This window comes from Podarcis melisellensis (assembly GCF_964234715.1).
Source record: "Podarcis melisellensis genome assembly, chromosome: 6".
NCBI classification, from domain to species: Eukaryota; Metazoa; Chordata; class Lepidosauria; order Squamata; family Lacertidae; genus Podarcis; species Podarcis melisellensis.
The window spans coordinates 44792402-44809582 of record NC_138538.1 but is presented as its reverse complement, the minus strand read 5'-3'; the positions used below and the strand labels follow the sequence as shown (position 1 = coordinate 44809582).

General features: G+C 45.6%; 1 protein-coding gene across 2 annotated transcripts in view; it reads right to left on the bottom strand.

Annotated features, from left to right (window-relative positions):
• Positions 1 to 7110: 7110 nt before the first annotated feature.
• The window catches only part of GRM4 (glutamate metabotropic receptor 4), a 299470-nt gene continuing 289399 nt past the window's right edge, over positions 7111 to 17181 (bottom strand). For both annotated transcript variants that reach the window (XM_081915563.1, XM_081915564.1), the window contains exon 11: positions 7111 to 7980. In XM_081915563.1, the coding sequence (XP_081771689.1) occupies positions 7931 to 7980 (50 nt within the window). In that variant the 3' untranslated portion in view covers positions 7111 to 7930. The remainder of the gene's footprint in view (positions 7981 to 17181) is intronic.

Sequence of the window (17181 nt, the reverse complement as noted above, 5' to 3'; positions counted from 1 at the left end):
TGCTGGGATCCATAGCCAACCCCTTGTCAGACAACCGGTACCCCAGGAATTCCACCTCCCTGCTATGAAACTGGCATTTCTCCAGTTTCACCCACAGCCGATTTTCTCGCAGCTTGCTCAGTACTTCTCTAACATCTCGCACATGCTGCTCCTCATTCTCTGAGTACACCAGGACGTCATCTAAGAACGCCACGCAGTTCTTGTAAAGCAATGGCCCCAGGACGTGATTCATGAATGATTGAAAGCAGGCGGAGCCCGCTTGTAATCCAAAAGGCATAACGAGGTACTCAAACGCCCCCAAGGGGGTGAACATAGTGGTTTTCCACTCATCCCCCTTCCTCACACGTATCAAGTTATATGCCCCCCTAAGGTCCAGCTTAGTAAAAATCTTCCCTTTTCTCACCCGTGTCAGAATGTCATCAATTCTGGGCATAGGGAAAGTCACTGGTTCTGACACAGCATTTAGGGCCCTGAAATCACACACAAGCCTGGGTTTGCCCGTGTTTTTTTTGTCCACAAAGAACACTGGGCTGCCCCCCACCGCTCGTGACTCTCTGATGAAACCTCGCTTGAGGTTCTTGTCAATGAACTCCCTTAACTCCTGCATCTCACGGTCTGACATGGCATACAGCTTGCCCACTGGCAATTGTGCTCCTGGGAGTAAGGTGATTTGACAGTCAAAGGGTCTGTGCGGGGGCAGTTTATCAGCTTCCTTTTCACTGAAGACGTCAATCAAATCAGCGTATTGTGGTGGCACCTTCCCCTTGTCAGTCACTTCCATCCCTGCTAGAGTGGCTCTGGCCCCTGCCTGACCCTCTCCCTCCTTGCAGTGTTCTAGGCAATGTGCTGAACCAAAGGAAACAACCCTCTGATGCCAGCCTACTAGCGGATCGTGTAGTGCCAGCCAGCTCATTCCCAGAATGATGGGAGCTCCTCCCAAGGTGGCTACATTAAACGCTATCAGTTCTGTGTGTCTTGCCACCCTCATAATCATTGGTACAGTCTGTTGGCTCACTTCTCCCCCCAACAGTTCCCTCCCATCAATCGTGGTTACTTGCAAAGGCTTACTTAATGGGAGAGTTTGTATCTGGTGTTCAGCAGCAAACTCCTTACTCATGAAATTACAGGAGCTGCCTGAATCCAATAGCGCTTTTATCTTTAGTGGGTGTCCGTTTGACAGTTCCAGCAACACCTCTATCACAAGCGCTGGTCTTGGAGGTTCCGGCGTGGGCACATTCATTACTCCCTGGCCTGGCTGCTGTGCCCTGATGTTGGCAACCAGGTGTTGGCTTTTACTGGCTCCTCTATTTCGCCTTCCTCCTTTCCCCCAACAGTTCCCGCCATGCCCTGCCATTCCTTCCTTTGCGGACAAACTCTGGCAAAGTGCCCTGGCTGTTGGCAGAGATAACATCTCTTGGCGCTCTTTCCCTCCTTCTTCCGCCCTTCACTGGTGTTTGAAACTGCGCGCGCGCGCGCTGTTCCCAGCTCCATCGGCTCGGCGGGCGGGAAAGACTGCTCCGGAATCTCTGGAATGCGGAAGTCCTTCCAACGTTCCCCCTTTCCTTCCCGCCTTTCCAACGCTCTTGCTTCTAGGCGCGCTCCTATGGACAGTGCAGATTTAGTCAGCTGGTCCATAGACTCCGCCCTGGGCGCCCGGGAAAGTTCATCTTTCACAGTTGGGGAGAGCCCTTCTTCAAATAACATTTGAATTGGTTCACTTGCTAGATCCCACCCCAGTCTATGAATAAGCATAGTGAACTCAGTCCAGTACTCACGTACAGATCGGCTCCCCTGTTTGCACCCCATCAACTGCCTCCGCACCACCCCCAGCTCAATCTCGCTGGAAAACATCAAGTCCATGGCGCGAAAAAACTTCCTCGTGTCCTTTAAGATATCATTATTGGCTGCCATCAGGGGTCGAACCCAGTCCCTCGCCCCTCCCTCTAGATGGCTAATCACGTACGCCACTCTAGAGTTCTCATCGGTGAAGTCATCAAACAGTATATTGAGAGCATATTGCATCTCCGTTCTAAAGGCTTGATAGTTCCTGGGATCCCCCCCAAATTGCTGCACCAATCCAGGCACCTTTCTGGCAAGTGGGGCGGTTTTCCCCTTATCCGCATCTTGAGCCCTCCTCTCCTCCAGCCTCGCCGTTTGCAGCGCGAGCTGCACCTCCATCGCCCTGTACCTTTCCTCCAGGCTAGGACCTGTGCCAGCTCCAGCTCCTGCGGTTCCGGCTGGTTCGCTCATGATGCCCTCTGCTTGCACAAGCAGCTTACAAAGACTGTCAGATTGCTGTGATGGGATAATGAGCTGCTTGTGCGTAAAAGCTTGATCCCTCTGGTGTTTGGCTGGTCATCCAAACCGAGGCACTAACGGAGCCTCCCAAGGCGTGACTCCGTTAGTCGCTGGTAGTATCTGACAGTGGGCGTCTACGAAATTTACTCCAACATAAAAGTTGTTTCACGGACATGCGCCTTCGTGACTCTCTACGTGACAGCTTCCGGCGAAGGGTGGGAGTTGCCAACGGGGGTCTTGTTACCTCTGCACTATTCTCACTAGAAGTATCCCAGAGCCCTCCCTCCTCCGACTCCCCTTCTGCCGGAGCTTCTGCTCTCCCCCTGCTGGTTCCCTCCTCCGCTGCAGAATCTCTCCGAGTCTGCTGGAGCCCCGGCACCAACTCTCTTTCCGATGGCAGTTCCCTGACAGTTGGTTTTTGTTTTGTTTTGTTTTTAGAACTGAGCAGCATATAAATCATATTAAATCAATCAATAAAAACAAATGTGGTGGCATCTGTTGGGGCCTGAAAGAACATAGAAGAGCTGGCAACGTCAGTTGAAGGGAATGACAGTGGTAGCCCACAGAGTCTTTGATCACCATCCATGGTTCTCATCTTCAGCCTTCCACTTGGTGGCTGCTAGCTGCTATCTCCCATATGGTGTCCCTGCCCAAAGAGGCACAAGCCCGAGGCTTCCCTCAAAACAAGCATGCCTAAACAAAAACAAACTGAGCAGCATGTATGATATGCATAACGGTAATCATCTTTAAATAAATTATATTCCCCATGCGACAAAAGAGGCTTGCTAACTCAAGGGAAATCTTGAAGCAGACTTTCTGATGCTTGCCAGTTGAGACCGTCTCAGAGTGCTGCGTGCATCAGCTCACATCATTCCACAGCTAGGCAGTGCCCAGCACAAGCAATGGGGACTCTTCAATGGCATTTACTCAAGCAAGGTCTAATTGAGCAATCCATGAACTTCTTATGTTAGTATGTGTGTGTTGAAAAGAACAGAGATATCCTTCTGCCTGATCTGACAGCTAAACTGGCCTCCTGCCATCCATATGACTCTTATGCATAACTTAAGCAGCCCAAAATATTTATTGTTCTTTCCTAGGTCACCATCTCCTGTAAGGTTCTTTTGAGTCTTGGGTTTATTTCTTCCAGAGAGCCAGCTCTTCCAGGCTCTCTCATTCAAATGACATCTTTCCTGTTAGTACAGGATGGAGAAAGCTTAGTTTCCTCAGCACATCAAATTCCAGTCATTCTCAGCCAGCCTTTGGCATGCTTCCAGCAAGTTTATCCATATCAGTGAAGGTTGACTTTTGTGCTGCTTTATTGGAAGTCTATGAGGCCTTGGCAGTTCTGCTGCAGTGAGAACCCTCCTTTGGGACTGATGTCAAGCTTTGTGCCATCAGGGTCCAATTGGACCTGGCATTTCCATTAATGCCCCCCTGACTCTAATCTCGTTTTGTGACTTCCTTTGCTAGCTCCAACCCTTGCCAGTGGCTACGGTCCCTCATGGTTTGTGCAGCAGTAATACCCAATTTTCTGCTGCAGAAATACAGCCCAAAAGCTCCTCTCTATTTCAACTGGCTTATTTGCAATTAAAAAACAATGAGTAATTATTGTAGAAATTAGAGAGCACCTTATTATCTTTAAGGGACTCTTAGTCTCTGATCCTGAACCTACTGGCCTTGGTGTAAGCCCCATTTAATTCAATGGGGCTTGCTTTTCAGTAGACAAGTTTAGGATTGCTGCATTATAAGTGTATGGAAATGGGACTATGGAGAGCTATTGCTGACATCAGTCTGTCTCCAGAGACAATGGAGTGTGCCTCCATGTCAAACCACTGTGTTAGCAGCACCAAAGGGACCTCCCTGGGGCACAAACCTGGTTAGTGTGTATGGAGGTTCTGGGCTGCCCAGATGACAAGGTGCCCATCTTGGTCTTGTTGATGTGGTCCAAAGGAAAACAGAACAATACATTTGGCACTAACTGGGGTTGCTGGAAGGAGATGTACAAGACACCATTCAGCCATCTTAGGGTCTCCACTCCAGATTTGTGTTGGGTTTACTCTTTAACCTTTTATTTTCCTGAATACGTCCAGCAAGGCAGCAGAGATTTAGGACAGGTTTCCTCAAACTTGGCCATCCAGATGTTTTTGGCCTACAACTCCCATGATCCCTAACTAGCTGGACCAGTGGTCAGGGATGATGGGAATTGTAGTCTCAAAACATCTGGAGGGCCAAGGTTGAGGAAGCCTGGTTTAGGTTCAGACTTTTCCTTCCCCTACATGTGTTACCTTCCCAGGTTGACAAACCCCATTCACACCTCACTTCCCACTGCAGAAACTGCCTTCTTGACCATTGGACCCACTATTGGTCTCATCCTCTCAATCTGATGGAACCTGTATTAGCTTGTAGGGGAAGTCTCTAACTCACTGAAGGTTTGAGACCCATTGACTACCCTCACCTGATTTAACCCGCCAGCCAAAGTCACTCCCGGCGTGTGACTGCTGCCCCATGCTGACAGCTTCTAGGAGCCACAGGTGAGAGGTGAGTGCAGAATGGGGACCAAAAGTGGACAGACTACCCTAGAAGGAGCACAATGTGTCCCACACCAGACGTACTACCCCTCCCCTAACACCCCCATACCCCTCGCCTGAGTGCCATAGGTACACTGAATTGTATGCATATGGGAAAGAATGAATTAATGGAGGAATGTAACTCATTTAAATCTGAAGCAAACTTGCAAAAGGCAGCCTGTGTGTGAGAGCACTCGTGCACATGTGCACATCTTCATGTACTGAGCTGGAGAGAAGAATGTGATATAGCCATCTGATAATTTTCTGCAAAGAGCAGTGGGTCTCTACCATTGGTACAGTTTGTCCTGCAGTGATTTCCTTCCACCATGGGCCCCCAGAACATGTACATGCAGGCACCCTATCTCCATTGCCACTCTTGATACATAAGCAACTAGACTCTCTTGACTGTGTGTTATGCTAGAAACATGGGACCCCCTTCTGTGTGACCCCCTCCTGTGGACTGTGCTGAGACGTCTTCTACTGTTTTGCAGCAATATAAACTGCACAGTGGGTGCTGCTGAGACCAACTGAGCGGGTGGGGGAAAGATGGATCTCAGTCACTGCTGAGAGTCTCCCATTGGGCTGGGAAGCCCTTGCTGAGGTAAGAGGATTCTGAAATGCTTGCAGAATGAAAGGGCAGACTGTGTTTGAAAAAGAAAAGAAAAGAACAAGTGAGAACAAGAAACTGTGCCGGACATATTGCAGTGCCCCAGCTATATATATATATATATATATATATACCTTGCAAACAGGAAGCTGTTATGTTGCACCTTTGTGTACAGTCATCCAGGAGACAAAAAGACCACCTGGGGCGAGAACATAATTAAAATGCTAATAAACCTGACTCAGAGAGAAAATCTTTTCTCTCCACTCCCACCTAGGGAACGCACGCATGTACCCTTTTGAAACGGTAACAAGAGGTACTGGCTGTAAACAGGGGCACCTGAAAAGAACCTTTCAAAACACCTGCCCATTTGGGGGGGCAGGGGCTGACAGTGCTTGTTATCGCTATAAAACCTTGCGTCCTGGTGGCAAAGCCATTGTGTACAAGGGTGACCCCGAGCGTCAGCCACTGGAAAGAGATGTGACAGGCAACCCAGCAAAGGACAAGATGGTGTGGTTGAGAAACAAGGAGAGTAACATCACTAGGACCGTACAACCTGGCAATCAGATGGGGAGCCATGTCTCCCGAGCCATCTAGGGCCTTGAAACTGATGGGCACCAACCTACCATCCACATTAGAGTGAATGGGAAGGCCTTGTTTATATAGAAACTCCATATGTGCACTGGAGTTTCCATGGGCCTTGTTTGAATATGAACCTTAGAGCTCTGTTTTCCAAACTACAGTGCAATGATCCATAGTATTTGACCCATAAAGTTCACATTTCAGAGCACTTCTTGTTCTCAGAGACATTGTTTAGTAATAGCTTGTGTTTTGAAAAGGTTTTCCCTTTGATTTTTCTAGCTGAACTTTGCATTGACCACTGCTGAGAATTACACCGAGGGTGAATTTAACTTAACACTGTAGTGGGCAATCTGTGTGCATTTTCTACTTAATGAAGTTTGGGATAGTCTTTCCCAAAGAACATTTGTCTAACTCACGGGTGGGTTGGGACCCCCTACTGGATTGAAGCCTGACTGACCAAAGCTGAATTGAAAAGGCAACATTTCTACTATGTGAGAATGCATGTTTATGTGAAAATTGGGTACCAGGTTTGAAAATACTGTACTGCAGATACACATACACAGATTATCAGTGTCAACCATTGCATCTAGACTCATCAAATTTTTGAAGTTGAGGATAGTTAACTGGTCACTTTACAGAATCAAGATATCCCAACGAAAGCATTCCCCCCTCCCCCAATCCACATTCCACTGAACTAAATGGAACTAAACTCATACCTTGGTTCTAGTCCATATGCTCCTGTCGGTCTTGTGAAAAAATCTCCACTTGGAACATCCAAAACAGATAGTTGCTGCATCCAACTCTGACAGTGTCATAACACTCACCTGTTCCATTTAGAGGAAAGGAGGGTGCTATATTCAGGATTATAGTGTACATCTCCTTGAGATGATTGTGTCAAAGGTGATTATAGATATTGTATTATGTTATGAATGACCCTGTAATTTACTTTTGTAAAGCAACACTTCCTTAAACCTACAGAGCCACACACAGACCAACATTAAGCAAGGAAATGCAACTCCTGAGTGCAAAACCATGGTTTTTATTAGAAATATTCTGGTATAAAAATGATCATGCTCTACACATCGTCATCGAATAATTCATAAACATCCAGGCACTGAACTTTTGAATTTTTTTGTGTTTTTTATCTTTTTTTTGATTGGTCAGTACATTAAAGCAGACATATTTCAATCCATATGATCATCACATACATTAATTTACCACCTATAGAAATCAGCACTTTGAACACAGTCTAGGTTTTGTTTTCACTTTTGTTGTTGTTGTTGATGGTTGTTGCTTTTTTTTTCAAGGAATTTTTATTATTTTTGCAACACAGAATTTGATAAGGAGGAGAGAGGGAAGACAGAAGGGAAAGCAAGGTGGGAAAAGAGTGAAGAGGTCAGAAGACAGGAATGGAAAAGGAAAAAATGAAAGAAAAAAATGAGAGAGAACGAAAGACTCTTCACAACCACAAACCATCTCACTATTTTGAAGGGGGGAAGAATAAAAGGGATTTTTTTTCTTTTGCCAAGATACAGGAATTAAAAAAAACAAACCCAAAAAGTTGCTAAAGGTCTGTCACCTTCTTTCCACCTGGTGTGTTGTTCAACCCCATTGGCCTCTCCCTCCAATGGAAGGCAAGTATTTCACGTGGGGTGTGTTGATTGATTCTTCCCTCTACTGTTGGTGGCCATCTCCCAAAATAGCTGCCTCCAGCAGCCCAGTTATCAGAAACAGGCACCCTTGATGAGTTCTTGGAATCACATTTTTCTTGCACCCTCTCCACCACCATGACGTCATCTGTGCTGAGGGGTTCAACTCCACTTTCTTGTTCCTCCTCTTCAGCAGCCCTTTTCCCGTGGCCAGTTGCCACTGGCTGGTTTTAAATTGCGTGGTTGCTATAGCTGACGTAAGTCTGTTTGGTAGCCAGAGCTGGAAGGCGAGAAAAGCCACACATGAAGCATCATTCATGAATTTTCTCCTCCTCCCCCCCCCAAATATGGACCCTTGCGCTTAACCTTCACACTAGACCTGGAAGGTGTTATGTTCCGTGCCTCTCATTGTCAAAACTGGAGGTACCAAAGAGGTGAACTTGGGCTGCCTCTGTCTTTTAATGGTTGAACCCTAAACACAGCACAAAGCAAGAGCAGCTGCTTAGACTCAGTCAAATATGGACATTCTTTAACCTTCAGGTCACTATTCCTCCCCCGTCTTCACAGAGGTCTGACTTAATGGTCCCAGCCTGGCTTTTAGACCATTTTTGGCAAAGAACCCACAAATCTCTTAAAGAGACCAGCTCATCTTGGGTTGAACGGCCTTCCTCTGTATTGGTGGAGATAAGAAAAGTCCAATCCAATAAATAAATAAATGCCCAAACCCTAATGTTGTGGAGCCTGGCTTAGTCCTGGGGAGAATTTTTCACAGCTCAACCCCACCTATTGGGTGAGAATCAGAGGAATTGATAGAGCTGAGCAAAGGCAATATAAGATTCGTGTGAGCAGCAGTGTTTGGAGAATAGGGCTTGCACTGAGCAATTTACTTCTCCCCTGGGGTGTAATACGCATTAAACTGCAAAAGATAAAAGAAGGGAGAAAAGAAAAAGAAATCATTTCCCTGGTTTTACTTCAGGCACTGGAGTCTGTGATGAGTTGCTCTTAATTAAATACCCACTTCCAGACAGGAAGCTGACTTTTGCAAGATAACAGATTAACCTCCCTTATGGACATTAGAACAGGAGAGCCGGTCCCCTGATCCTCCTCATATTACTCCAGATAAAGAAGGGTGGAAATTAGTCACATTTTGAGTACCAGAAGGCTTAAAATGGATGGGTGGAGCAGCTTCAGTCTTGTGATAGATTTCACATGCACACTAGCAAGGAGTCTTCTCAAAGTTTACAAGGAACAGAGGCAGAGGGTTTTATTTTGAAAGAGTACAATGCTGAATCACCCAAACACTAGATATTGCTGCTGTCTCCTTACCTGCCTGGTGTGCTTTGCAAATAATGATGATGGTGGTGATGGTGATTTCCGGTGCTAATGTGAAAACTAAAGGCCAGTATTGTAATGCTGATGTTAAAAACTTTGGTGCATCCACATTTGAGATACAGTGTGCAGTCACACTCATCCAGTCTCAAATCTGAGCTGGGAAGGTACAGAAAAGGTTGACCAAATTGATGAGGATGTTGAAGCATCTTCCCTATGAGAAAAGGCTGGAGAGTGTGTGTGTGTGTGTGTGTGTGTGTGTGTGTGTTAGAAAAAGAACAACTAAAGGAGGTGGGGATCTGAGAGATGTTTCTTATGCAGACATATAGTTTGTGGCTCTGAGAAGCAGACTACTGAATTAGTTGGACCTTTGGCCTGATCCAGGGGGGAAGGTCTTATGTTGTCACATGGTCTAGGCAAGTCAAACATAGATGCAAACTCAAACCGAGTTTTAAAAAGCGGGCTAGAATTTCCTGGGGTTTTTAAAATTCTGCAGCCACATCACTATACACAAGCCAATTTCCCTTTCTCTTACTAGCTCTGTAGCGGTGGACTCCTGTCACTCCCCATATTGCTAACTGGTAGAGGGGTACCAGTATTTAATTTCTAACAGTACACCATCTATGCAGTATTCCTGGGATCTCCCCAGCCCCCTGTCTGACAAGGCTAATGCAGGCAGCACAAGCTGAATGGTGCTGCTTTTTCTCCACCTGTGATGATGCCTCCCTGACAAATGAACCTTATTGAAGATTTCAGGCACTGTTATCCTCAGATAACGATTAGATGGGCCATAAGAAATCAGAGCTGACAGCGCTATTTGTTAGCCACAGTGTTTTCATAGCCAATCTGCCTGCAATCAAGCTCTGTAAATTATTTATTCTCTTGTTTATTTAAAGATACGTGACCTGCCATTGACAGAGTGAAAAATGTCCCTTCCTTCCCATGCTGACAACTCCATAGCATCTCCTGTCCTTGGTGTTAACAATGTGATCAGTCTCTGATATTCTCCCACAAGCTGCCTTGGCATTTGTATAGCCCGTCATGCCAGCTTCCATTTGGGCTGAGTTGTCGCATTCCAAACGTGAAGCACATGCAAGCACAAGGTACCGCAGACTGGGAAATGGCTTCGTTTTCTGTGTTGCGCACTAGTGAGCAACATTGCCAAGTGCAGAGAAACAGATCCAACCTTTCCCAGCACTGAGGAGTGTGGTGACAATGCAAGATGACAAAAACTCATGGCTTGACTAACGTTCAGCCAAGCCCCAGAGGCAACTGTGGATGCTGAGTCCGTGGGAGATGGCAGTCAAATTCAACAAATGTATACTTTTGATATAGTAAGTTTAGGGGCCAACTACCACAGATCTGAAAATTTCTAGACAGCCAGATTCAGACCACTGGAATGTAATTGGTGGAGAGCATGGGTGCCAGCTTGAATAAAATATTGGGGCCCCAGGTAAGACTCACTACATATAACCAGTCACATGATGCAGCACACACACATGATATGAATGGCAATGCCCATCAATTTTGGGGGCCCCCAGCCCCTTCAAATATTTTATTGAGGGGGCTGAAGGGACCGCTGCCCCAGGAGTTGGCTCCTATGATAGAGAGAGAGCTTTGTATGATGTCATTTCCTGTTTTCAGTGGTAGGAAGAAATGAGAAATATAAATCCTTCTTCTTCCTCCTCTCTCTCTCTCTCTCTCTCTCTCTCTCTGCTCTTTTCTTCAACCAACAACAGGGGCAGATGTGTTTCTGCTTGCCTGAAACTGGTTATATAGTAAATATCAGTATTTTACTTGCATACTTTTTACTGATGCCTTTGCTGTGAACCAATGCAAGACGATTAAGTCAATCTAATTTCAAAACTTACTTTACAAGCCTGGTTAAGCTGCATAGGAATGGAAAAGCCAGTTTACTTTGTTAGCTGGACTTGCTCAGAAAGGGAGACTTTGCTGCCAAATCTTCTATTTTGCTTCCAAGGATGGGATTTTAAAATTCTGTTTAATCCACATGCATGGGAGACTGGAGTGATAAATTGTAATTAATATATCCTCTCCTACCCATCAAAAGCCATCCCACAGAGTCATTGGTTAGCATGTCTGCATTTTACCTTGCCTCGACCCCCACCTGGGCCTTTCAAAAGTAAGTGGCCTACCAGGGAACAACTTGGCTTTTCTGGTCAACATAATAGGTTCTGCTGTTCTAAATAATGCCTGTTGCTGGGGAACATGAATGAGAGAAGGCTACTGTGCTTATGTTGCCACTCCTGCAGCCCCCACATCACTTTGCAAGATGTTGAGGGCTGAACTTCTAAAGCAGGGAAACTCTCCTATTCAAGTGAGTTCCTTGCATGTTTTAGAAGAATCGTGGAAGAGAAGGATTCTAAATTACTAGGGGTTCCCACTGAGGAGGAAGAAAGGCAGGAAAGTGCCGGGGGGGGGGAGGGATCCCTGGCATTCACCTCCACCCCAGCTTCCCAGTCCACCAGGGGGAAGGCAACACCTGCCCCACCCTGGGTGCCCGCAAACCACGGTACACCACTGACCAGCTCATTCCTACTTTTCCCTGCATGAAATGGTAAGAGGAGGGGAGAGGATGACATGAATCTCTGCCATCTGCTCCATTCTGGATGCAGAGCCCTTTCCCCATGGTCTGCATATGCTAATTATTCATGATGCTCCTAGCAGTTCATTTCTGTGTGGGAGCCCTTCTCTTTAATCCCACATCTGTATAGACTGGCTGTGTTTACTTGACTTGACAAGAAGGCCTTCTGCGTAAGTTCAAATGTGTTCTCTTCCTGATTATTGCTTTCTGTTTTAAGAATGTAAAAAGAGCCCTGTTGGATCAGATCGAGGATCCATCAAGCCCAGTGTTTTGTTTCCCTCAGTGACTAACCAGAAGCTTCTGGGAAGCTGACAAGCAGGGCATAGCAACAGCATCCCCTGCTATTTGCCCCCCTCCAGCATCTGGTGTTCAGAGGCGTACTGCCTGAACACGAAACAACACTTAGCTACAGACAAGTGAATAGCTCAGTCCAGTTTGCATTTAAAGGCAAAATGTGAATCGAAACACAGCCATCCTTTGCAATTCATGCTTTTCTGAATTTTGTAATACAGTTTGCCAACCAACTCAGGTGTACAATAATACATATACTGGATGAAGTGTGCATAGAAAGGAATATGTTAGTAAAAATCTTACAAAAATGTGAAGGAATGAAGGTTGGAAATATGAGAAACGGAGACAAACTGAAATTGACACATCTCTACCATTAGCTACCATTGCTAATAGCCAATAATAGGCATCTGCCAGAAATTTGCCTGATTTCTTTTTAAAGCCACCTAAAGACAATGTGGGAGATCCTTGATCAGATCTCCTGGCATGGTTGTTTTTGGCTTAAAAACAACAATGTTATGTGCATTTATGAAATGAATCAGGACTGTTGTATTGGTATTTGCTTAGACCTTTTCCTTCCACTGCTTCTCCAATTTAAAACCACTACCCAGATAGTAAAAAAAGACTGGAACAATATAGATATTTATGTTCTCTCCCCCACCAACAGTTGCTAATAGTAGCTTTGGTGAGGTAAGAGATTTAAATTAAGGTAATGGAAGAGAGAGAAAGAGTTAAATCCCTTCCCCCCCAAGACAGTGACCCAATCTAATTTCTGTCCCCCTGACTCCTTTAAATTTAAAAAAACAAATGTTGGGAGATGTGATCCTGGATCTCCCCTTTGGTTGACCTAAATTAAAGATTCCCATGGCGGCACTCAGTGGTTCCATTAGACCTAAGTCCAGAGTCCCACAGCCCGGGGCATCCAAACCGTGCCAGAGGGTGGTGTTAGCAGCAGTAGAAGCAAAACACTGTAAGGAGCTATGGCTGAAGCCACTTGCATTTTTAATTGCAAGCATTTCCCCAAAGGGAAAAGAGTGGCAGTGACATCAGCCAATCAGATGAACACAGTGTGGGGTGGGTGTTGCCAAGGTGGCAGGCGGCTCCTGCAAGGCACCTTGCCCAGAGGACCCTTAAATTTGACAGCACCTCTGGTGGCAAAGGGACAAAGAGTTAAGTGTGTGATATTGTGAAGAGGTGCTTTCTTTTGCATGTCCCGAGTCTATGGTCAACCAATTTCTTTGGATGATTCCAAATGAGAAAGAGATAATACTCTATGTCCAATTTCATCACACCATGCATACATTTATAAACTTATATGCCACTTTTCAACAAGTTGTCAAAGTTGTTTTCAAACATCTGAATCTTTTTTTTATGAACTATAAAGCCCCACATGTTTTAACCTTTCCACAAAGATTGCTCCATGGCATAAAACTCAACACACATTGACCACCGTTAGCTCAAAAGTAAGCCATGCCTTACTACAGGAAACCCAGCCAGATGGGCAGGGTACAAATAAATTATTATTATTATTATTATTATCATTATTATTCATAACCTGAGTTTTCTTTTAAATTGGCTTTTATTATGATTCATCTAATAGCTCGCAATAGTTGTGCAACGATGCATTTGCAGAATATCAGAATCACACTCCACATGCATAGTAACGATAATGTTACTATAACTTTGATGTCTAAAATTTGTTGGATGTCTGTTCACATACTATCTAAAAGCATCACTAGCTGATAAAATTTCACCTCTTCAGATTGTTACAGTTTGAAGAGGGAACAGCTTTAAGAGGCTTAAGAGCCTCAGCCAGAATCGCCCCTAAGGAAAAACGTTAATACTCAAAATGTGTTGTGCAGTAAATTTGCCTTCTGCGCACCTTCTGAGGCCTCCCCGCTTGCTTTCCCACATTTGATACCTTCCCTTATTTCCTTTGTTTATTTAGTTTGAAGGATGGCAGCCTTGTCCCCTCAAATCTGTCTACATTGATGGCCAGTTATTTTCAGTGCAGGTCAGATATATATACTAACGGAGCTTCAAACAAAATCATCTAAAGCAGGCCAAAGTCAGGAAGCTTTTGTAACGGCAACAGCAATTTACAGGCACCTAGCACCTTTCATCTTAAGATCTCAAAGTACATAGTAAAGGCAAGTTTATTGATATGGGTGACTCATAATCCGATTAAATGGAAACCCACCAGCAGACTGTTAGGGAAGCTGGAGGAAGACAGAAGAGAGGGTTGAGGATTAAGCCAGTGGAAATGTAGCTATTAAAACAGTACAAAGCTGCTAGACAACCTCCTCCCTTTTAGAGTTTGGTTACTATAGAGAGAGTCACACAGTAGGGGCTTGCATAAGCAATGCCCGTGGACAGTAAGGCCAGAAAATACATTTTCTCGGATTCTCTGTAAGCAAAAGATCTGATTTTATTTTTTTAACATGGAGCCTTTTGTTTCCTGTGAACATTCCTGCCTGCTGACTGCTCACAGCTTTACGGATGGAGAAGTGGAAGACCTCTGCTGGGCCATCACCACCCTGTTTCCTCCAGTGTCTGCAGCAGCAGAGTAGATCTGTAACATGCCCCAGCAGGAACATTAGACAGCAGGGACACTAGTACTATGTTTCTTGCAACCTTCAGATGTCGACAGTCACCTGACAAGCATCGCAGCTGGATGAAAGGAAAAGAGGCTTTTGCAAGAAGAATGCTAAGGACCCAGAGCAAGGCAAATATGAAAGGAGGGTGGGTTGCCTTCTTTGTTGATGTGCATCTGGTCTACAAAACATGCAAGAGGTGCCCAAGGCCTTTTGCCTCACAGTAGATTGTTTTCATACGAAAAGATGAGAAATTCAGACAGTATAAAAGAGCAGAATTCTCCAGTTAGCTCTGCCATTCATGCAGCTACTGGTTGTGGTATGGAGGCAGGAAGAAAACCATAGTGACACTCCAGTGAGCAAGGCCACATGAGTTATTTATTTGTATATGTCAGCATGTGCTATACCAGTGGGATGAGTTGGAAGAGCTTTTGTGACCTCATATGGCTCACAGCCTACAGCTATTTTGTCCACAATCTGTGCTGGCAGTAATTTTTCAGGGGGAAAGAAAAGAAAAGAAAAGAAAGACAAATGGAATGTTTTCCAATAGATGGGAGTATTATTATTTTTTTACCATAAACTCACAATCATGACTATGAATTAATATGATGGAAGATCCCACTTGGACTACTGCAATGCGCTCTATGTGGGGCTACCTTTGAAGCTGACTCGGAAACTGCAATTAATCCAGAATGTGGCAGCTAGACTGGTAACTGGGAGTGGCTGCCGAGACCATTTAACACTGGTCCTGAGAGACCTGCTTTGGCTCCCAGTACGTTTCCAAGCACAATTCAAAGTGTTGGTGATGAACTTTAAGGCCCTAAATGGCCTCGGTCCTGTTTACCCAAGGGACGCACGTGGCACTGTGGGTTAAACCACAGAGCCTAGGACTTGCTGATCAGAAGATCGGTGGTTCGAATCCCCTTGATGGGGTGAGCTCCCATTGCTCGGTCCCTGCTCCTGCCAACCTAGCAGTTTGAAAGCACATCAAAGGGCAAGTAGATAAATAGGTACCGCTCCGGTGGGAAGATAAACGGCGTTTCCGTGCGCTGCTCTGGTTCGCCAGAAGCTGCTTAGTCATGCTAGCCACATGACCCGGAAGCTGTACACTGGCTCCCTCAGCCAATAAAACGGGATGAGCGCCGCAACCCTAGTCGGTCATGACTGGACCTAGTGGTCATGGGTCCCTTTACCTTTTACCTTTACCTGTATACCCGAAGGAGCATCTCCAGCCCCTTTGTTCAGCCCGGACATTGAGGTCCAGTGCCAAGGGCCTTCTGGAGGTTCCCTTACTACGAGATGTGAGGTTGCAGGGAACCAGGCAGAGGGCCTTCTTAGTGGTGGTGCCGACCCTGTGCAACGCCCTCCCATCAGATGTCAAGGAAATAAACAACTATCTGACTTTTAGAAGACATCTGAAGGCAGCCCTGTTTAGGGTAGTTTTTAATGTTTAATGCTGTATTGTGTTTTTAACATTCGGTTGGGAGCCGCCCAGAGTGGCTGGGGAAACCCAGCCAGATGGGCAGGGTATAAATAATATAGTAGTAGTAGTAGTAGTAGTAGTAGTAGTAGTACTAATATATTATTTATACCCTGCCCATCTGGCTGGGTCTCCCCAGCCACTCTGGGCGGCTCCCAACCGAATGTTAAAAACACAATACAGCATTAAACATTAAAAACTACCCTAAACAGGGCTGCCTTCAGATGTCTTCTAAAAGTAGTAGTATTACTACTACTACTACTACTACTACTACTACTAGTAAAGGTAAAGGTACCCCTGCCCGTACGGGCCAGTCTTGACAGACTCTAGGGTTGTGCGCCATCTCACTTAAGAGGCCGAGGGCCAGCGCTGTCCGGAAACACTTCCGGGTCACCTGGCCAGCGTGACAAAGCTGCATCTGGCAAGCCAGCGCAGCACACGGAAACGCCGTTTACTTTCCCGCTGGTAAGCGGTCCCTATTTATCTACTTGCACCCGGGGGTGCTTTCGAACTGCTAGGTTGGCAGGCGCTGGGACCGAGCAACGGGAGCGCACCCCACCACGGGGATTCGAACCGCCGACCTTTCTATCGGCAAGCCCTAGGCGCTGAGGCTTTTACCCACAGCGCCACCCGCGTCCCTACTACTATTATATACACTGGGGTGGTGGTGGTGCCTGTAGCGCTGTCTATTCTCCTGGGAAAATGTTGACAGGTTTCCTTCTGCCTTTGATATGGAGGGTCTGATTAATAATGTGGTAGGATATGTTCATTTTAAGCTGCAGAGAATGGATCAATTTTCAGCAAGCTTCTTTTGTTACTGGGAAGGCCATGGAAGAAGACGGATCATTTCCTTACAAGTGCTTTTCTGATAAAATATCAGAAAAATATGTGTGACTCTCATTTAGGAAGGTTATGCAGGAAGGCAATTCCCAGCTCCCAGAAAGCTGCATTTAGCAAAATCTAGAAGCCAGTGACCCAAACTTGCACCTTGAAATGAAGAACTGCTAACCCTTTCTAGGTGGCATTGCATGCATATTAAGACACAAGTGTTCAGGACTTATGTATGAAGAAAGTCATATTGAAAACCACCATGAATTGAAGTAGCACATAGATGTAATAATGTAAAAAATATCACTGAATCTCTTAACTCCAGCTTACTCTGCTTACCCAGATTGCTGTTCTTGC